This window comes from Rhinolophus hipposideros, assembly GCF_964194185.1.
Source record: "Rhinolophus hipposideros genome assembly, chromosome: 22".
Taxonomy (NCBI): domain Eukaryota; kingdom Metazoa; phylum Chordata; class Mammalia; order Chiroptera; family Rhinolophidae; genus Rhinolophus; species Rhinolophus hipposideros.
Window position 1 is genome coordinate 15288286 of NC_138068.1, and position 22960 is coordinate 15311245.

The 22960-nt window shown below is 45.5% G+C and overlaps 1 protein-coding gene across 3 annotated transcripts in view; it reads left to right on the forward strand.

The window, feature by feature from the left end:
* The window catches only part of CHD6 (chromodomain helicase DNA binding protein 6), a 181936-nt gene that overhangs the window by 125506 nt on the left and 33470 nt on the right, over window positions 1-22960 (forward strand). For all 3 annotated transcript variants that reach the window (XM_081034142.1, XM_081034144.1, XM_081034143.1), the window contains exons 18-27: window positions 801-965; window positions 2274-2453; window positions 3445-3555; window positions 5246-5448; window positions 6109-6308; window positions 6989-7148; window positions 12430-12519; window positions 14604-14707; window positions 19747-19876; window positions 21575-21635. In XM_081034142.1, coding sequence (XP_080890268.1) covers window positions 801-965; window positions 2274-2453; window positions 3445-3555; window positions 5246-5448; window positions 6109-6308; window positions 6989-7148; window positions 12430-12519; window positions 14604-14707; window positions 19747-19876; window positions 21575-21635 — 1404 coding nt within the window. The remainder of the gene's footprint in view (window positions 1-800; window positions 966-2273; window positions 2454-3444; window positions 3556-5245; window positions 5449-6108; window positions 6309-6988; window positions 7149-12429; window positions 12520-14603; window positions 14708-19746; window positions 19877-21574; window positions 21636-22960) is intronic.

Here is a 22960-nt window from a genome sequence, read left to right on the forward strand (position 1 = left end):
ATTCTGTGATGGCAAAATGCAGACTGTGACAAACTATAGGACAGATAACTGCTCTCTTCAAAAAAATAGCATTTGACAAAAGAGAGATCAAAGGCAGGGAATCTCTAGAGTAAGAGACTTGAGACATATCAACCAATCACAATGAATGGGCTTTGTTTGGATCTTGCGAGCTTTAAAAAATTTATGAGATAAGCAGGGAAATTGGAACACTGACTAGATAGTACTTAGTATTCATTTTTTGAAGTATGGCAATGTGATGTTTTATAAGAGTCCTTATCTTTAGAAATACATATGGAAACATATAAGGATGAAGCAATGCAGTGCGTAGGATTTGCTTCGTAATAATTTTGGAGGGTAGAGGCATAATAGAGATGAACCAGGATTGTCTATAAGAGGTTATATGCTTTTTCTACTTTAGTCTAGTTGTGAAATTTTCTGTAGTAAATGAAAAAAATTAAAAAGGGGTGCTGCCAGCTTGGAGGCATTTCCCAAAACAGCAGGACAGCGTCCTGGGAATGTGTGCCTATGCTGTGATCACAGGCTAGGGAGGGGAGTAGGCCATGTTTTTCTCATCACCTTATCCCAGCACACGGCAGTCACTCAATAAATAATGGGTGATAAAATGAGTGACCTTGAAAGGGCAGCTGCCATTTGGGTAAATTCTGTTCCTAAATCAGTCCCATGCCTCCACCATGAGACCTGGCCACTCAGACCACATGGAATTTAAGCATTTCCCTATGCCTTGGACTGCTGCCATTATAACTGGTGACATGATGTATGTAACCCTCTTTCCTTCCCAGGCTCAGGCCCGATGTCACCGGATAGGCCAGAGTAAAGCCGTGAAGGTGTATCGCCTCATTACTCGAAACTCCTATGAGCGGGAAATGTTTGACAAGGCCAGTCTAAAGCTGGGTCTGGACAAAGCCGTTCTTCAGGACATCAACCGGAAGGGCAGCACCAATGGAGTGAGTATGATGGTGCCGGCCCTGGAGCCTTCAGCATTTGTCACACAGCTGGGAGTCTTTCTGGCTACAGCTGTCTGAAGCTTCACTTTCACTGAATTGAGTCAGGCCACACGACTCGGTTGGCTAATACCCTACAGTAGAAGCTAATTCAGGGTCAGATCTCTGCATCCTATAGATGAATCAAGAAAATCTGTAGGAGCAATTATGTGGTAGGATTGCCCAACGTACAGGAACATGTCAGTAAACAGAGTTTTTAACAGTGCCCATTAGAAGTCAGTAGATCTTAACACTCTTAACTCTAAATTATCTGTCGTCCCCGTACTTTAGCTCATACTCCAGACTTTGAGCTCCCTGAGGGTAGAATGGAAACCTTTTTATCTGTATCCCCCAAGGCCCCTGACAGTACTTCGTGTATTAAAGATGTTCAATGCTTGATGGTCAGTGAATAAATGAATAGATGAGCAGCTTGAAATGTGGTGGTTAATAAAATATTTTTCCCCCTTTAGGGGGGATAAAAATTGCAGCTAAGATTCTTAAATTGTATTGAAGTATAGGCAAACAGAGCATAGTATCTCCTTAATCTCAGGGCTCCGGGCATCAAAGGTTGGGAATGAAAACCTTCTAAATGAGTTATCTTTAATCCATATGTTCCATATCCTTTTAGCTATGCACATGTGGCTAAATATGATACTTCAAGTTACCAGTGCTGCGAGTTGTGGAATTCCTTCTTGTGATTGATATAAAGAGAACCAGATTCTTAATTAGAACCAGGAAAGGGTGTTTTGAACTCCCATTTCCTGTTTTCAACAAGCAATTGAGAAGATCACACTTGGCACGGGATCCTCTCTTTAGTTAAGGAATGACATCATTTCCAATACTAATGTATTTTTTTTTAATAATGAAGAAATCATTATTCTTTAGCTCGTTTGGTACATCTGGAGGTTTTTAAAGATGCAGATTCAAACTAAAATATACAATAAACATTAAATACATCCTCTTCAGTGGTGCATAGTGTTAATGGCTGGTGACATTTGACAATAACCAATGTCCGGAAGAATGCTGGGGCCACTCGGTCATGTGCTGGTTTTATTCCAGAGCTCCCTGTAGAGGATTGTCTGCCTGCCCTCCCATAGTTCTCTTGAGTGTCTTTATTTGTGTTTTCATTTCCTAAAGCTTATCCATGTCTTTATTCTTCTGACATGTTCAATTAGTGGAGGAACTGTGTCCTGAATCATGAAGGCCAGATTCAAGGATATTTTTCTCCTGTGCATTTTCCACTTTACGAGTAACCTTTGGTGACCTCTCCAGGTACAGCAGCTTTCAAAAATGGAGGTAGAGGACTTGCTCCGGAAAGGTGCTTATGGAGCCTTGATGGATGAGGAAGACGAAGGCTCCAAGTTCTGTGAAGAAGACATAGACCAGATTCTGCAGAGGAGAACCCACACCATCACCATCCAGTCTGAAGGAAAAGGGTCCACGTTTGCCAAGGTACAGGGTCCGTGTTGCAGGGAGTGAAAAGAAAATTGTTTATCTTCTGACTCCCGTTAGCCATGCTCTTGTTTCTCTAAATGAACACCGTTGAGATTGTCTGGCTACACATTCATGCTGTGTGACACTCTGAAGATACGGGTTCTTAGAGGGAGTGTCAAGGATGAGTCAGAGGCGACAGAGAAAACATCACTCCCAACCTTTGGGAGCTGATCTTCAGCGGGTGCCATAGACGCCTTAGTTTGCGGTTGGCACTCCTCACTCTTCATAGACGGCTCTGAAACCCCTGAGTGGTCACCTGGGTTCCCTTGCCGAGCACTCCTTGATCAATATTCCAGTGACACTCCATTCCTCAGGCTCAAGCAAGTATTCTGTTCATCCCCTGAGAAGAGAGATTTTACTCAGGACTCCCAGCTTCTGGTCTAGGTGCTTCTTGCCTCTGCCCTTCAGGTCACTGAGTTTAGAATTCAGCTAATCAGACCACTTATCAGATCCCTCTCGGGTTTCCCTGACCACAAGCTCTGTGATCTTGGTGACCTCTCTGATTAGATCTCTTGTTCGGTGACTTAGGTAGGACGTTTTCAGTAGGACACTTTGTGCTTTACAGCCATTGCTTATTAGTACACCTCCTACTGCCCATGCCCAGATCAGTGCCTTTTTCCTGGAACAGACATTCGGTAACTGGTGAACTAAAATAAAAATTATATCTAGGGAAGTTGTAAGAATTAACCCTTTCCCAGGGAACTAGACATCACATAACATGTTGCCGTTCTCTTCCTGCTTCCAAGTTTAAGTTCCAAAAAATGATCCTGTAGGTTGAAATTGTAATTTCCTCACCCAATCATTACAATTAAAAAAATTAGCTTTGAGATTTTCATATTTCATGTTTGGAGGCTCTATTTGAGTTTCTGGTGCATTTAAAATAACACAGGTATTTTATTAATTTATATTGTATTCAAACACAGCTTATTGACTCTTGTTTTCTTCACAGGCTAGCTTTGTGGCTTCAGGAAACAGAACAGATATTTCCTTAGATGACCCAAATTTTTGGCAGAAGTGGGCCAAAATAGCTGAACTGGACACTGAAGCAAAGAATGAAAAGGTACAACATTAAGCATATTTTATTCCATGGACATTTCACAGGTGCCTTAGAGGACCATAAATTCCTACACAGCTCCTGAGCCTTAATTCTTAAATGAGGTGCTAGATGTAACACTTAAAATGTGCCTACCACATAGAGCTTGATAAACGTTAACTGCAGAATGTAAAAATGACCTAATGGTACATACAGACTACCGGGCACCCGGTAATTAGACCTGGATCTGGCCAAACAGGTCAAGGGCAGCCTTTTGACCTAAGCCAACATCCCTTCCTTGGCATGTGGCTATTTTACCTCTGTTTCAACACTTCCTGTGAAAGAAACTTCATCTCTGATGAATACTACATAAAAAGAGGAAAAAAGCACAATGAGGAAAAGTTTGTTGGCCTCATTTCCGTTCTGTCAGTATCTGGAATTTTCCTATTTCTGTACATGAGAAAGAGAATGGTCTTGGAATAAAACCAGAGTGTGAATACTGGCTCTGCCCCTGACTAGCCATTTGCCTTTGGGCAAGGTGCTTGACCTCACTGAGACAGGAGATAAAAGGCAGGTGAAAAAAGGAGGTGGTGATGCCCAGTTTGCAGAGTTGGACATCGCGTTTGTGAATAGAACCGCCCAGCCCATTGTGAGGCGCACCTTCAATGTTAGTTTCCCTCCTCTCCATCTCTGACCCTATCCCCTCATTTCAGGATGAGCACACATCACTTTTCACCTGTCTTCTCAGGTGAGTGTTGAACTCTTGTGGACCCACAAACCCAGGAGACAGTCTCAGCTTGTATCTAGCTGATTCAGTCACCAGCACCCAGCCTTAACTCTTCTGTAGGATTGCCAGAGGTTGCTTAATCCAACCTCTTCTCTCCAAATAGGAAGATTCCGCAGTCTTACAGGGTCACAGTCAAGAAGTTAGTGTGTGTGCAGGATAGTGGGTGAGGGGGGAAGAAACGCTCTTGCCCTATAGTCAGTAAGAAGCAGTTGGAGCATTTCAAGGTGGGAAATAGGTGACTGAAGGAGGGATGGCATTAGAAATTCATCTGGGCTATATAGAGGAGTATTCAGGAGCTTAGCCCAGTTTTGGGGAGAGGTGGAAGGGGGTGGGGAAAAGCATGAAATGATGGAGACTAGAATAGAGGCAATGGTTATGGCCCCGGGAGCCACCAAAATGAGTAAGGTTCCTGAGCTAAGAATTATGTTTTTGGCGAAAGACCAAAGGTTAGTAGTTAGTGCCAGTGGAAGGCAGAGTATGTATGAAACAGCAGGAATATGTGTTTGTCTTCAGAAAGTTGCTGAGCGGATGGAATTCTCCTCCTCTCCTGTCTCCAGCGTGCAGACGGCTCCTGCATGCTGGGCAGAGCAGCTGCGGGGCAGCGCTGCAGTCTTTCTTGGCCAGAGCAGACTGCCACTCTGGGCATTGGGAGCCTTGCCTGCCCAGACCCCTTAGAACGACTGCAGAGAGCAGATGGTGGTGGACAGCACTGGGGCCTGGGGAGCACGTCCACTTCAGCAATTCCCAGAGCAGCCCCTCTGCTTGTTGTGGACACAGCAGGTGTGCTGGCAAGAGCCTTTCCTGCTGGAGGATGAGACCGGGTGTGTTTCTTTCCCTAGTGTGCCCTGAGGAACGGCAACAGGATATCCTTGTGCATTGGGATGGGGTAGAGAGAGGGGCTTTCCCCCCAGCAGTCTTCTCTGTTTCTAGGAGAGCTTAGTGATCGACCGGCCTCGTGTGAGAAAGCAGACCAAACACTACAACTCCTTTGAGGAGGATGAGCTCATGGAGTTCTCCGAGTTAGACAGCGACTCCGACGAAAGGCCCACCAGATCCAGGCGTCTCAATGACAAAACCAGGCGCTATCTCCGAGCTGAATGCTTCCGGGTAGAGAAGAACCTGCTCATCTTTGGGTGGGTTTTGGCTTTGCCTGTTTGTCGTTGTTTTTCAGTCACTGAGATTTGTCCAGTGTGTCTCTCCAGTCACCTCTGGAGTCATGGGCTGGTAGAGGCTCTGTGCTTTCTGCCCATGACCCCCTCCCCAAGTTCATTGTACGCTCTGCTGCCATATTGTAGACATGCCATGATTTTCTCATAAGCTTGTCACAGCAAATCTCTGTATCTAATTTGCTGCCTGGTACTAATTTCCTGCTTTTTCCCCCCAAGGATATATAAGGAGTCAGTGCAACAGATGTTACCGTTAAGGCATGATTCGTGCAGGCCTCTGGTTCTGGTAGAAATAGAAGGTTTAGCTTCTAGGAGCTCCACTGCTTTTGAATACTGCAGCTGGACTCTGCTTAATTCCAAATTTTTATTCGCCACTCCAAATATTTTCGTCTCTTCTTAAAATTCTAGTGACCATATGAAGTTCACAGTGTCCAAAGTCCAAGTCACCTTAGTGACATTTGGTGGCTACAGCCTGCAGTCCTGAAAGCATTTCAGGTCAAAGCCCTCGAGGCGATTAATAGACCCAGCAGAGGCCGAGAAGCCCTCTTGGCTCCTGTTTGTCCAGCAGCATTGAGGGCGTGCATGGCCCTTCCTTTCTCCAATGCCCTTCTGTATTTCTACTGTCAGCTGGGGCCGATGGAAGGACATCCTGACCCATGGGCGGTTCAAATGGCATCTGAATGAGAAGGACATGGAGATGATTTGCCGTGCCCTGCTGGTGTACTGCGTCAAGCATTACAAGGGGGACGAGAAGATCAAGAGTTTCATTTGGGAGTTGATCACACCTACCAAAGATGGGCAGGCCCAGACCCTCCAGAACCACTCAGGTGAGAGGCAGGGCCACCCCTGAGAAGCACGGGCTCTCCTGTACTTCCATCCGCCATCTGTCTCCCTGTGTTGGTCCATGTTGCGGGGGCGGAGGTGGCTTCTATTCCTCAGATGCATTTCAGAATGTGACTTGTGGGAAAGGATGGTGATTCTTTGAGTTTTCCCTCAGAATCGTACAGTGTTACCTGTGATACTTTGTTTAAGTACAATGGGACCTTTAGAAGTTTCCTACATGCCAGTCCTGCCCACTAACCTGAGCGTCCCAGGACCCTCCTCTGAGGAGGGGACTGACCCTCGTGCTGGGTGGTCTGACTTTCGCATTTCACTGTTCTCATGCTGTGCTCCTCCTTTCCTGGGCTTGGCCGTGGCTCACCTTCAAGTTTCAGGTCGAGTGTCCTTTTTTTCCCTGGCTGTGTTGTAAGTTCCCAAAAGGCACAGGTTATGGAACACCTTTCTCCATCCTCTCAGGGTGCTAAGTGAAGTCATGCTGTCTGACTGAACGGTACTGGGCTTCACTAAATTGGCGACCAGGCATCTCCTCACCACCGTCACTCCTTGGTGGGGTCTGTCGACCAGGGCCACCATGCCCAGTCTGGCTGCCTCTTGGCAAGCCCAGCCCAGCTCTGTTTTAAGCCCCATGTTGAAGCCTCCTTGTCTCATGTACCTGCCTTTGTTTCAGGGTTGTCTGCTCCAGTCCCCAGGGGGAGGAAGGGGAAGAAGACAAAGAACCAGCTGCTGCTTCCGGAGTTAAAGAACGCGGATTGGCTGGCCACCTGCAACCCTGACGTGGTCTTGCATGATGATGGCTACAAGAAACACCTCAAGCAACACTGCAACAAGTGAGTGAGCCCCCTGCCCATCCCCTGGGGGCCGCTCCACTCACTGACCCGATTCCTAGGACCCCTACAGGACCACCTGATGCTCCTGTACTCCCCACGCAAGGTCTGCAAAAGCAGGATACGTAGTCTTAAGCTGGGTCTTGGTTCATTCACCTCCAGCCTTCCTAACTCCTTTCATAATCTCTTCTCCCCGCAGAACCTCACATCCCTACCAGTGCAGTTTACGCCCCGAGGGTTTTTCTGACCTGACTCTCAAAATCCAGTTAGGACACTGTGGTGACTTCACTGTCCTCTCTCCTTTTCCTTTCCCTCCCTCTGCCCCTGTCATCACATTAGCAAGAGCAGAAGACCGCCCTCGGTGGCCAGGACTTTCAGGACAATCTCTCTGCCAAGTTGCTTCCTCTCTTTATATCCCTAGACTGGCAGCTGGGGTGGGGCGGGGCAGGGAGAAACAGGAAAAAGTGATAGAAACTGTTTTGCACATGGATATTTTCATCCCTGTACAGTGTTATATATTAGAATTAAAAGGACTGTTGGAAACCATCTAATCCAGCTTCCTAGATCATGCACGAGTTCTAGGCCCGGCATTCCTGGTAGGCAGCAAGAAAGCCTCTGCTTGCAAATCCTCTGGTATAAAGAGTTTATTACCTTATAAATTAGGTGTTTGGGTAGGTTTTTCCCTCCTTTCCTGTAACATCATTGTGATGATTCTATAGTTGTTGGGTTGTATTTTTCTTTAATAGATGCAGTCTAATCCTTTCCCTTCATCCCTCCAAATATTTGAAAATAGGTTTCATGCCCAATACTGTAATAAAAGCTACTGTACACCTAAGTACAAGCTCTTTGGACACAATAGGTCTCACTCCGAGACTTAAGGGTCACACACTGTTAATAGTTGAGCCTGACTGGGGCAGGACCCTCTAGCACAGGGGTGTCCAAACTTTTTTCAGCGTTTTTTACCAAGGGCCATAGGCGGTAAAATAAACAGCCAGGCCACTCACTCGAGGTAAAGTACATATTGCCTCACCTGATTTATTTAAGTAAACTAAATATGTTTTTGGAATTTGCTGCAGGCCAATTAACAATGAATTGCGGGCCGCAGTTGGCCCGCAGGACACAGTTTGGACACCCCTGCTCTAGCATGTTCGATGTGAGTGAATCAGAGTCACCATATGGTAGACAGAGAGGAAGCTAGCTGGGCAAGAGGACTTGGACTCGTTGATGGGAGACCTTGTATGGAAGACTAGCGGGGACTCGATTGTAAATATTAAGCAACCATATTTCTTGAACAGTGAGATGTGATAAGAAATGATACTTGGGGAGAAAAATTAATCTGGCAACAGTTTGCAAGATGAAGTAAGTAAACCTACAGCTGAATGGCCAACTAGGAGAGTTCTGTCGTAATTTTTGATCATGAGGACCTAGATTAGGGTGCTGACTGTAGAATTGGAAAGAAAGTGTCAAATATGAGAGACATGACTAAGGACGGATCCACGTGTGATAAAGAATGCAAAAAGCAGGTAACTTCATGACTGCAAGCTTTATAGGCTGTGAAACTGTTAATGCCTTTAGCCATAACAGAATCAGAATTGTTACAGTCACAGAAAGATGAAGAACAAAACGAAGGACTGAGGTTTTGCCTCGTTAAGTTACAGCAACATTTGGCTGTCCCATCCACAGCTGCAGATGTGGGTCTGGAGCGCGGCAAATAGGCTGAGCTGGAGAGGTTGACCTAGAACTCCCCCCTACACCTGCAGAGATGATCACAGATGATAACCAGAACTGTTTTTGACCTTGGAGGAATTTCTTAACATGTCTAACCACTGCTGCTCCAACCACCCCCCAACACACACACACCCCAACACCTCTCCTGAGTGTATGCCTGACCCTGGGGATCAAAGAATAATGCAGTAAAGCGTGTCCTTCGAGTTAGAACGAGTTAGAACATGCCGACTGGTGCTTATTATTCTGAATCTAATGGCGACCACTGTCATCATTAGTTGTGGCCCAGCAAGAGCCAGAGACTCAGAGCCCGCAGGGACCTTGCAGCTCCTCCCATTCAGTGGGGTTCTGCAGGCAGTATCCTGAACACGGCATCTTCCAGCCTCTGCTTGAGCCTTCCTAGTGATGGGAGTTTACCATTTCTCAGCAAGGTTCGTTTAATTAGCAGATGATTCTAATTAATTGTGCTTCTGTATATCGAATCTAAAATCTGCTTCCTTGAAACTTCCATCCTTTGATTGTGGGTCCTGGTTCTGTCCTGAGACGTAATGGAAAACAGGCAGAATTTCTTCAGCATAACTGGACTGTGAGCTTCTAGACTGTGGGCTCTCTTAATTAGCAAATTTACCGCCACCCCATTGCCAGGTAAGGGGTAAGACAGGCTGTGGGGTCAGAATGGTCTAATTTCAGTCCTGGTTCCGTTGCTTACCAGCAGGTGAATTCCTCTGTTTGCCTTCTTTCCATCATCTAGAAAAATAAGCATAATAATAGTTCCTTTCTGTTGGCATTGTTATGAGGCTTAAGCGAGCTGGCACATAGTAAGTACTCAAAGGATTGTTTATTAGGCTAGCATTTCAGGACATGAAATTGTCATCTCAAGGACTTTAAGAAGTTAAAAAACAACTGCTTCAAATCTAAGCTATAGGAGGTCAGGATGGAAGGCGGCCGGTTAGCTCAGTTGGTTAGAGCGTGGTGCCAATAACACCAAGCTTGTCGGTTCCATCCCCAATCCCTGCATGGGCCATGAGCTGTGCGCTCCTTAAAAAAAAAAAAGTCAGAATGGTGACTGTCCTTTCGGGGTGGGGTAGTGACTGGAAGGGCATACCAAGGGGCCTTCTGGGGAAATGTTCTTCTTCCTAATCTGGACACTGCATGCATGTGTATGTTCAGTTTGTGGAAATATAGCAAACTTTACATTGGTGCAAAGTGTACTTTCTGGAAGTATATTTCATAGCAATTAAATATTTTCTTAGAGAAGAAAGAAAAAGCAATACTGCCACCTAAAATATTAATGGATTTTGTTTGGCTAGACTAAGGGTGTTACAACCTTCCCTTTGAGCTCAGTTGCCAGCTGGGATTATCATCTCACCCTGAAAGGAGGAGATGGCTCTCTAAGCAGAGTTGTCAGTCTGTGCTCTGAATTCATTCACTTCTCACATGGAAAAGAAGTGAATACTACTGACTGAATTCTCTTGTGCCATAGATACTGCCAGATATTTTAACACCTTGGCGTTTCTTTAGAGAAATAGAGACAGCTCTGTGTATCTTACATCTTCAGTAAAGCCTTACTCTGGCTGAGCTAGATCTAAGCAAGCAGGAATTCTATACTTAGGACACCCTCGTTCCGGTTCTTACTGAGGTGTCCGTCAGCTACTGCCAGCCAGGTAGGAGGATTAGCGATGATGATAAATTCTTTTTTTCCCCTCTCTTTCTTCCACCTACACCCCCCCACCCCCTCCACACACACACACACTCCGGGTCAAGCTGTTGTTTCTCAGTCTAGCTGTGTAGGACACAGCTCCCTAGCCCATGCTGGTATTATGAGCCTTACCTCCCCTCCCCGCTTTACGCGCCCCCCCCCCCCCCCCCCGCTGAGGTAGTCAGTCACCCGCTTATGGCAGCTCTCGCCAGCTGCCGGCTCCTTGCCACTCACATTGGCTGCTGGCCACCGCCCAATCATGGCTGCACACAGTAGCCCATGGCAGTACTCAACAGCCCGCGGCAGCTCACGCCAGCCTCCAGCTGGCTGCTCACGACAGCCCAGCTCCAGGGAGAGCAGTTGTTGACAATCTTAGCTGTGAGGGCGCAGCTCACTGGCACATATGGGAATCGAACCGGCGACCTCAGCATTAGGAGCACGGTGCTCAAACCACCTGAGCCACCGGGCCAGGAGAAATACTGAATAGGCCCTATAAATTCTGACAAGTTCTTATTCTGTGAGCTTAACAAAACAAAACAAAAAATCTCAAAATTATTTGAGTTGATTGACAGCTAAGGTAAGGAATGGTGTACCAGAAAAGTAAGGGTTCTTTCCAATCTAAAAATTTTAACTTGAGCCCATAGTGGCGCTTTGTAACCTCATCTAAGAAAGTATGCTTTTTTAGAGGCTTCAACCCTTAATTGTTAACATCTTTTGAATAGGTAATACATACACACGTTAAAAATTTTTTGTCAAAAGTAAGGTTTCATCCCACCTCCAAAGGCAACCACTGTTAACCTGATTCTTCAGAGATACTCTGCATGGACCAGCAATAGGTGAATGTACAGCCTCCTTTTACCTTCCCTAAAATAATACATACTTTACACACTGCTTTCTTTCTGTGTCTCTCTTTTTTTTTTTTGAACAACTTATATGATCGGTTCTTATGTAAGTGAGCTTTTACTTTTAATAGCTAGCCTTTCCTCTTGACTGGCATTGAGCAAGTGACAAGTACTCTTCTAAACCTCGTTAGACATGACTATGAAGCATCTCCTTAAACATGGTCAGCTTCTCGGGGCCTGCCCTCATTTTGACCTTGTCTTTGTATCGTCAAGCGCTCCACTCCCTCAGCCCCCCACTGTTGTTCTCGTTCTCATTCTTTCTTGGTTGGTGTCATTTCACAATTGGACTGCTGTGCGCTCCTCAGGATCAGGGTTGAATTGTGTACTTCTGTTATGTACCTCACAGTACCCAGCATGGTGCAGGGCACACAGTAGTTGCCTAGCAAATACTTCCTTAACTGATTTGTCTCATACATGTTCAGTGCATTCCTGTGGAGCCTGAGTGTGGTCCAATCAGAATCACAGTGAATCGAGCATCTTAGGAGAGAAGACATGGCTGTTGTCTGGCAGTATTGCCATGAAAAGGACTTTAAAATAGTCCTTTAACTATGTGCAAGTGAAACGGTTTGAAAACAGCATCAATGAACGTGACTTACTCTTCAGTAAGCTAGTCAACTGGTCCCTACCCTCCTGGAGGGCAGCTCTGCCTCAGAGGTCATTGCAGCCACATTATGGGAGGGGTGAGTAGTCTTTCAAGGACCAGGAGGGTCGCCGTTTATGCTGCCCCCACATGGCTCACAGGGCAACCTCACAGATGACTGATGAGGATACATTTTATAACAATAACATCTGCCATCGGTACCTAGTTTGTTTTTTTCTAGCGTTTTCTCATGTATTTATTTCGTATCACTAACGACATGGGAATGCCCAGAATTTCCCTGTGTCAGCTGGGGGACAGCAGTTCACAGGCTGCTCCTGGGTTCTGATGTATCTGCGTTGCTGTGTTCACCTCTCCCAGGGTACTTCTGCGAGTCCGGATGCTCTACTACCTAAAAGCTGAAATACTGGGAGAAGCCGCTGACAAAGCATTTGAAGGAACTCCTGCCAGGTAAAACGAGTCAACCTTAGCCCCCAGTGTGAACGAGTTCCCATGAGGTGCCTGTTCCGGAAAGAGGCAAACCTGCCTGTGCTTAAAAAGACCCATGTTCCCGTCCCACCGGTCAGTTTCCTAGATGGAAGAGCAGGCAGTTTCCTTCCTAGAGTAAGGACAGTTCAGCCAGGCCATCTACAAGGAAACAAAGGCAAAAATGCTCTTAGGAACACAGCTTTTGGTGAGGTTTTAAATTAGTTTCTAGTCCCAGCAGTGTTGTAAAATTGCTTTTAAAATGGTCATTTCTGTACCTTAACTAATCATGGTTGAATGACTACCATTTCCCCAAAATAAGACCTAGTCGGACCATCAGCTCTACTGTGTCTTTTGGAGCAAAAATTAACATAAGACCTGGTATTATATGATATGATATGATATGATATGATATGATATGATATTATACCTGGTATTATACTATAATTATATTACATTATATTATGTTACTTTATATTATGTTATACTATACCCGGTCTTATATAAGACCCAGTCTTATATTAAAATAAGACCAGGTGCTATATTAATTTTTGCTCCAAAAGACGCATTAGAGCTGATGGTCCTACTAGGTCTTATTTTCGGGGAAACACGATATTAATTACTTGGATACACTCGATCCGATAGATATACACAAGAAGTTTTACTCAGAACCCCCACTCTTGGCCTTAGTACTCTAATGCATATGAGTGGCTCTCCTTTATTTGCTAATCCTCAGACATCTGACCTGTTTGACTTACTGCCCCTTAGTTTTATAAATTCCTGTTTCCGAAACTGTAGAATCCTGTGGGGAATAGGCTGCCAAGCTCCCAGCTCCCACCTGCTAAAGCTGTCAGATTGTCACAATTTATAGGGGGATCGCCAGGCAGCCCCCTTCACCTTCCCCACATCTGTGGTTTGCTCCAGCCCTCTACAATGCCTGTTATTCTCAGAGGACACTAGAAGTGTTCTAGGGATTACCTGGGCCATGGTGTCTTCTTTCTCTTTCTTTCCATTGGGCACTGCTAATGGCTTTAGTGGTCATAGGAGCACAAAAGGAGGAGAGGGGTGAAGGACATTGACAGTCCTATCTGTGGGGCAGTTTGTAATCAGGAGCAGCGATCACCCCAGAAAAGTCAGTCATTCAGCCCATGGCACCACGCAGGCAGAGCAGCTGGCCTTGCAGTGGAGCCAGGTTAGGAGCGCTGCCTGGGAAGGTGGGGCCGGGGAGCACCATCCCTACAGAGGGAGGTAGGACAGAGGAGCCAGGCAGGTAGATGTTGTCCCTCAGACCCCAAAGCCTTCACAGAGTAAGGACTGTGCTGAGATATGAAGACAGTGAGCTGAGGGTCCATGTGAGCTCAGAACATGGACAGAAACTCAGAGGGGCTGATGGCCGGGCCTGCTGATCCTTGCATGTCTGCCCACGAGGGCGCGTTATGGTCATCACTTTGGCCAGGAGCAGTGCAATTTGTGATCACTTTTGACCCAGCGGACCGTTAGCAGACCACTGTCAGGAGGTACCACCTGTTGTGGCACCTGTCCTCTGAAAGGCTCTCTTCATAGCCCCACAGGGACCAGCCCAGACTGTCTTGTTCTCAAATACTGCTTACGATCCCTACATGTTGAACCAAGATGATTTAGACACTTAATCTTTTCCGCATTTGATCATGTATAATAAATTCAACCATGGGGGGGGTGATCTACCATCAGATGAGTAATGTGTTGATAGCTTTTGCTGTGGTTCTCAACTGAAGGTGCACATGAGAACTACCTATAGATCTCCAGGCCCCATCCAGGACAACTGACGATGAATTTCCAGTCGGTGCTTCAAGATTCTGTGTCAGTCTGAGGTGGAGCCTGGGCTGGCAGCCACATGCAGACATAGTTCGCGATGAACCTGATGGAAAGCCCTGGTGAAGAAACCTTGGCCCACAGCCTTCTGCTTCCTTGTTACTTTAGTGCCTAAGCATACACCGAGGGATGTGGCTGAACCCCAGGGTTCAGCCGGTAGCTTGCGCGTTATTTTCTGTGTGTGTCACAGGACTCAGTCCATGCTGTTCCTTCCACAGGGAGCTGGACGTGCCTCTGCCCGACATCGACTACATGGAGATTCCAGTGGATTGGTGGGATGCTGAGGCTGATAAGTCCCTTCTGATCGGTGTATTCAAACATGGTGTGTGTTTCAATGAATGTTTTCCCTTTCCTGAAAACCCCATAGTCCGGTTCCATGTCTATTCTAGAAAGCAGAGCTTCCCCTCTCTCCTCTCAGAAATTAAACCAGATGAATGTGCGAGTCATGAAAAGACAGTGAATGTTCGCATGAGCACGGAACTTCGAGTGGGTCACTGGCCGCAAAGAGCTTGTTCAGTGTGTGTCCTCCTCACACTTGCCTGTCCACTCTCGGGCTTGGGGCCGCCTCACTTTCGTTCACTCCTGTAGTCTCAACATATGGCCTAGTGCCTGGCGCATAGTAGGCACCTAGTGTGTCTCGAGTGAAGGAATAAGTGAATGGGGAAAATGTCAGATTTTAGCATTTCATGTGTATGCAGAATTCTAAGGTCATTTTAGATAGTCTGTGTATTTCTAGTGTGCATCTCTTGCCCTATTGGGTATAAAAGTTAAAGAGTAAAAGATGGCGTGGACATCCCCGCCCCCCTTTTTTTTCAAATGTGGTAACCAAGAGACTAAAGGGGAATAGCGGTTTTTTAGTAGCTTGGAAAACCTGAAATAACTGCCCCCTTCCTTCACTCCTGGCATAGTGCTCAGCACCTGCCCTTGCTTTCCTCTAGCGGTTAAAATGAATGCTGAGAATGCCAGATGCAGTCACTGGTGTGCCTGACACACACCTTCCCTGCCAGGTGAATGAACGGAAATTTTAAGCCGGAGAACAGGGTTTAAAGTGGGAAGAGTTAGTGACACCTGGCCTTCACTGTCACCTCTCCCTCTCCCTAAACGTTTGACCTTGGGCACGTCACAACCTTCTGACCTATTTCCTCACCTGTACAGTGGGAATACTACCAAAGCCACCTGCCAGGAAGGTTGTTTGAAGATTAAACGGGACAATATATGTAGACTGCCTAGCACAGTGCTTGGTACGTAATAGATGCTTGGCGCTTCCACCATCACTTGTTACTCTGCCTTTGGAAGGTAAACTCTCTAACACATGTCCTGTGCATAGAATTCTTCCACATTTACAGGCCAACCAGTTACATTTCCTCCAGATGTGTGGGTTTCCCATTCGTGGGTTCAGTCAAATGCAGATCAAAAGTATTCCCTTCCCCCCCAAATAAATCCCAGAAAGTTCCAAAAAACAAAACTTGAATTTGCCACACGTCAAGCACTGCACTGAACCCATGCGAATGAAGTCATGTGTAGGCTCACCCTGCTGTGGCGTCTGTGCAAATACAGGTTATAGGCGAATGCACCGCTTTATGTAAGGGACTTGGCATGCTCAGGAGCATCCTGGAACCAGTCCCCAGTCCCGCTTCTGTGCTGTCCACTACGGAAGCCACACGTGGCTATTGAGCACTTGAACTGTGACTAGTACAACTGAGCAACTGTATTTTTAATTTTACATAATTTTACTTAACATAGCCACATGTGGCTCCTCTGCTGGACAGTAGTACAGGCTAGAACTCAGCTGTGAAGTGAGAACAAGAAGCACGTGACCTCCTTGTTAAGCACAAGGAGCCACAAAGCAACCGAAACTTGGTTTAATCTAATTTTGGAAAGAACCCAGAAGTAGACAGACTGCTGAAGGCAGCCCCGTTCCAGGGCATCTGAACTTGAGTGCAGGACAGTCTGCTGAGCCTGCATCTCCTTTCAGTGGCGGCTTTAGGGCACACTGCCAAATCCAGATGGAGTCAGTACGGCCTCAAAAGAGGACAGAAACCTCAAGTCCCAGCAGTTGATGTCTTTCCTCTCCCTCCCCCAAGCCAGCACACATTCCACAGGCATACAGAAAGCCTGGTGAATTATGACAGCAGTGTTAAACTACCTAGCTGAACTTGAAAGAAAGAAATTTAGAGGTCACTTATAGCCAAAGCTGAACGCTCGGGCTGACAACAGCAGACCAGGGGGGCTGGGTTTTAAATACCCACATAGAAGTGGGAAGTGGGCCGCTCCGGGAAAGCAGGTCAAGAAAAGACTGCCTGACTTGCCTGTGGTTGGCTTCATGGGCCCATCCTCCTTGGAGTTTCCTAGAATCCAAATCAGATCAGATCTTGGCTGGATGTTGCCCATCAGACATTCCATGAGCATAGGCCTGTACCTGTCCTCACCTGCGTAACACATCTGACCATCCCTGTACAATTTCGCCTTTACCACAGTATCATCAAGCCCACAGGACATGTCTTACCTGGTCACAGCCAAACTCTCAGATACCCGGCAGCTAGTAGAGAGGTGACAAGTTCAGAAAGCCAAGCTGCCTTTTCAGGACTCTCCATCAGGAATCATTCTGCCTCACCTCCGTGTCCTGGAAACAGAACTATGAGCTATAGTGCTGCAACCACTTTCTTGGTTAAAAAACACACAGCTGCCTTTTTTTTCAGCCGGAACTGCCATCTTGTAGTAATTCATGAAAATGACCAACACAAAGGGAAAGAGGAGAGGCCCCCGCTCTATGTTCTCTAGGACTTTTAGAAAACATGGAGTTGTCTCTTTGGCCACATACATGTGAATCTACAAGAAAGGTGATATTGTAGACATCAGGGGAATGGGCACTGTTCAAAAAGGATTCCCCCACCAGTTTCACCACGGCAAACCTGGAGGGGGCTACCCTGTTACCCAGCACGCGATTGGCGTTGTTATAAACATACAAGTTAAGGGCGAGATCCTTGCCGAGAAAATTAATGTTCGAATTAAGCATATGAAGCACACTGTAAGAGCCGAGATAGCTTCCTGAAACGGGTGAAGAAAAATGATCACAAAAAGAAGGAAGCCTAAGAGAAAGGTGCCTGTGTTCAACTGAAACGCCAACCTGCCCCACCCAGAGCAGCACACTTTATGAGAACCAATGGAAAGAAGCCTGAGCTGCTGGAACCCATTCCCTATGAATTCATGGCAGGATACGTGTAAAAAAAGAAAAGAAAAGAAAAGAAAAAGACCTTTACTGTTCAAAAAGAAAAAAGAAAAACAGCTGTTCATTGTCTGAGGTCTTGTGGATGTTTTAGTCCACACCAGACATAGCCAGCTACAGCCCTGCTTAGATCAGAACACAGCGCCGGTTCTATCTCCACGCTGACCCCGTGGGAGAGTCGGCGGAATCTTAGGTTGCCTGCAGCAAAGAGGGACCTGGAGCAAACCTATTCTGGGTGATGCTCTTGACATTCTTAGTTGCATTCAGTGACTTCCACCCCTCCGGGGCAGCCTGGGTTTATGAAATTTCCATCAAGATCCAGAGTTTATTTCTATTTCTATTCTTAGGAGTTTTTTTAGACTATGTTAAGAGACCAGCAGTCTGCACCCCCTAAAAGGCCTGTCATTTTCCTTCCTCTTTGCACTGCTGTGATAGCTCCGACGGCTCTCTTCAGGACAGCTGTTAGAGTTTGCTAGGGAACTGACTCAGTCAGTCTTCCTCGCCTCCAGCTTCATAGCAGCTTGAGAACTAGAAATGCAGAATCTGTCTAGATGGCAGGCCCACACATGATGAGACAAAGTATGGAGAGGGGCCACCTACAGGGACCTGGCCAGCCTCATGCTGTCCAGTACCAAGTTCACAAAGGCAGGACACTCATGGGCTGTTCACCTCTTGCAATAGTGAAGGTTCAGTGGAGGAAACGTTCACCATCTCACCTGTCAGGTAAAGTGCTCCTCCTTTCAGGGGGAGGAGACAGTGGCAGGAAATTCCTTAAGGCAGCAGAAGCATCGAGGCCATTTCCGTTCTGCTGTGAGCTGAGGGAGAACGTGGGGAGAGAGTGACGATGGTTCTTCCTACAGTGATTACTGGAAGAGAATCTGGGCGATACTGACTCATTCAGTCAATTGTTTGTCAGACCTTGTGTTAATACTGGATACATAACGAGACGTAAAAACAGATTGTTTTCTTTGGAGCCCACACTCTCAGGAGAGAGAGACACTCACCAAATAATCGACCGAGGGAATAAGTGACTAAAGAAGAGCGCAAGGCACCCCAGGTTCTGCCTCTCGCTTCCTGCGGGCAGCACCTGTCATTGAGATGGAAGAGTCACTTTGTAGCTCCTCAGAGAAAAAGTACTAGATGCTGCCTACAGGGTGAAGGATAGAACTGCATCAACAGTCATCCAAGATCCAAAACAATGTAGAAATGAAATACCCAACAAAGTGAAATCAAGTCTGTTATCAGCAGCCAGCTGATTCTCATTTTAGGTACGGCGTTTTCCATCACCTCTGACGGGGTCTCTGTACACACTACCAAGCTAGAAATTGACTTTGTTTGCTAGGAGCAACTTAGAAAAGGTTTTGATGACGATGAAGGAGTTTTCCCCAAGGTACTTGGATAAACTAGATTGGATCTTATACATAACCAAAACCTGTCTCATGATAAGGTTACATTAGATTTAATAAAATAATAACATTCTTATGCATGGGCTTTATGAAAGTAAAAGTGATGGTTTTTCATTGTCTTGCCTCCCTTTTGAAGTCTCGTCTGAGTCGAAAAATGCTCCATCTGTTCTTTGGAGATGTGGTGAGGGGCAATTTTAAAGCCCTATCCAGTGAATTTAGGATTTTGTACTGAGTTTGAATGCAGAGGCAGCAGATCCATTTTAATCCTCACAGTCTTCCTTATATTTCATCCCTGGCATCCGTCACTTTGTTCAGCTTCTGTTTCTAACACATGGGATATAACTGGACTATAAGAAAACGAGGCCCACTCGAGAGGTAACGAGGTGTCCAGAGTTGAGGGGGTGTTCTAGGAGAAGAAATTGTAAAACCAACTTGCCTGATTCCCTTTGGTGTTCAAAAGCAGCAAGCATGTGAGAATGGTATCAGAACCTGTCTCGGACACAAGAGCATTTATATAAGCTTTCATTTTGGGTCAGGCACTGCTCAGAGGTGTCCACTTCAGCTCAAGGCTCTTTCCCTGATGAGAAATCTTAACGGGTCCAGTAAATCTTAAATGAACATTTGTTGTTTTGTTTTTACTTGATAAGGGAAACAAAGTGACTGTCCGGGTCCCGGGGCAGAAACTGAGTGCTGACGTGACTTCTGACCTCTCTCATTACTCCTGCTCAGGGTACGAGCGGTACAACGCCATGCGAGCAGACCCAGCACTCTGCTTCCTGGAGAAAGTTGGGATGCCAGATGAGAAGTCCCTCTCTGCAGAACAGGGTGTGACAGACGGGACTTCAGACATTCCCGAAAGGTGAGAAGCTGCATAGGACAGCTGTGATGTGACACGTCATGCCACGAAATGATGGCCCCTTCCGCACCGTGCAGCACACTCAGCCTCTTCTCTACAGTCTGGCTCCCCCTTAAACTTTGCCGTGCTGGAACGGCCTTCCCGAGGTGCTGCTTTGGGTACATCCTGTTACACTTCAGGCCTTTTCTATGACTTCTAAACACTTTGAACCAGATACTAGCTCCTGTTCTTCATGGGTTCCCCAGGCCGCCCATATCTCTGTATCTTATCTGGTCAGAGGATTCTGGAACTCAGACCTCTCATACCTGGCGGAAAGTTCAGAAGAGGCACAGCAAATACAGGCTTCTTGACCTTGGAATTCCTCAGATAAAGTTCCAGCATTATTTAAGGATTGCATGGTCTGCGAGTAAGGTGGGTTTAGGAGCCACCGCTTGACAGCCATGGCATTTAGGCCTTTTCCCTGGGTGTGTGCACAAAAGAATGGAAGCATCCTCAGTGACTGAATTTTATTTACTATTGACATAATCTCCCAATGTGCGAATTCATAGGAAAGCTAAACTAACAGCCAAAAACTGGTTCTTGAAAAAAAACCCATATATATGTATACATATATATATGTATACATATATATGTATACATATGTATATGGAAAATGTAACATGTATCTCTTAGCCTGTGTTTGAGAAGCTTTTCCCCAAAAGTAGCAGATATGCTTTGCATTGCCTAGGGCTGTGGCCAGGCTTGGACACGAGGACATGGCACTGCCAGGAGCCCTCACCATCTGCTAAGGCCAAGAAAAGAGCGAGATGCCTTTTTCATCTGTCCTTAACCCCAATGAACATTTTAGCTACCAAAGGTGTTTCCTGTGGATGGATACTAACGATGCATTCAGAGAGACGTTAATAAGTGCCCAAGTGAGCCGTGCTGGTGGTGGTAGATTCACTGGGTCAGAGAAAACATTACCTGCAGGAGGTGCCTCATTGTGGTCTAAAGGTTGTACGTTTGTGGGGCAGCTATTCTCTCTGGTGAAGCAGTGAAGGTAGGAGTTTTTCATAGAATCTGAGCAGCAAAGATAAGAATCTGAGCAGCAAAGATAAGAATATTTGAGGCAGGACTACTTCAAAGTCAATTTTAAAAGGAGTCATGAAAAACGTAAACATCAGCAATAGTTAAGCTCACAAGAGAGAAGACATTAGGAGCCAACCTAGAGTCAAGTGCGATTGTCAGTAAAGGGGGCAAAGTGTCCTTCTCGACAATTTTGGCAGATCTCCCTTTGGAGGAAGGGACTGCTGCCAAATGTAAGTGATCATGTGTGAAGATTCATCTGATGTGATTGGTGATGGCACATCAGGACTTGCTCGGTTTGCAAGCCTTCAGTCTCTGGAGTCTTTTTTTTTTCACCAAAGCCACATATTCAGGTAACTTTTGATGTGTAGTGATTACTTTTTTATGACAGTATCGCTGTTGAATAGCTGGCCTCTCCACTTGACTGAGTAGATGCTGAAGTCCTAATTCAGTGGAGATCCTTGCCCATAGAAGATAGGACACTTGGAAAATCCAAGATTTTGAGGCCTGTGGGGAAAGGGACCGACTAAGAGTCCTTATTCTCAGTGATTTAGGGGGTTTTCTTGCAAGTGTCCTGATTTGCTAAATAACTCCTACATGGTGTGTGATGCTTTTTTATTTTTCACTTTTATTTAGAGGCAACACGGATAAAGAAGACAGCACTGAGGACAAATTAGATGGCCTCCAGAAACAAATGGTGAGTCGGATGTGCTGTGTGGCAGTCCCAATCTTGAATATGAAGAGAGAAATCCCCATTTTAGTAGTGGTCTTGGGAACTTGACTGCATTGCTTCAATGACATTGCATTTCCCCCAACATTTTATTATAAAAATTGTCAACATACAGACTGCATTGCACTTTTATTCTAATGAAACTTGATTTTGAGATCACTGGATTTTAGGTGCAGTTGTAGGATACAGAATGATTCCACGTACCTTTTATCCCGTTTCCCACCGGAGGAACATCTTGCAAAATTTAGTGCAGTGTCAGAACCAGGATGTTGACGTTGATAGAGTCAGAGTACAGGACATTTCCATGACCACAAAGAGGCATCCTGTTGCCCTTGAATAGCCATCTACACTTCCCTCCTGTCTTCACATACCTGTTAATCCCTGGCAACCACTCACCTGTTCTCCATTTCTATAATTTTGTCATTTTAAGAATTTATACAAATGTGTAAGTTGTATAACATGCAACCTTTGGGAATCGGCTTTTGTCACTCAGCACAATTCTCTGTAGGTGGATCCAGATGATTGTCTGTAGCAATAATTCACCCCTTTTGATTGCCTAGTAGTCGTCGGTAGTGTGGATGTACCGCAACGTGTTTCACCATTCATCCACTGCAGGACATCTGGGTGGTTTCCAGTTTTTGACTATTACGAATACCTCTACAAACATTTGCATATAGATTGGGTATGGACATACATTTCCATTTCTCTGGGATAAATATCCAGGAGTATAATTGCTGGGTCATATGATATAGTTATTATTACGTGTTTAATTTTTCTTAGAAACTGCCATACTTTTCCAGAGTGGCTGTACAGTTTTACCTTCCCACCAGCGATGCGTGAGGGATCTCCGTTTTCCTCATTTTCACTAGGGTGTTGTCACCCTTTTTTAGTTGACCCATTCTGATAGGAATGGAGTGATATTTTGTGGTTTTAATTTGCATTTCCCTAATGGCTAATGATGTTTAACATTTTTTTTATGCTTAACTGCCCTATGTATACCTCTTCAGTGAAATGTTTCTTCGAGTCATTTGTCCATTTTCTTTTTTTTTTTTGTCCATTTTCTAATTGAGTCGTTTCTTTGTTTTACTGTTGATATTTGAGAGTTTTTCATATATTCCAGATACTCGTCTTTTGTCAGATAAGTGGTTTGCAAATGTTTTCTCCCACTTTGTATTTTGTTCTTTTTATCCTATTCATATTATCTTTCACAAAAGTTTTTAATTTTGATCAAGTCAAGCTTATCAGTTTTTCCTTTCATGGATCATATTTTTGGTGTCAAATCTAAGAATTGT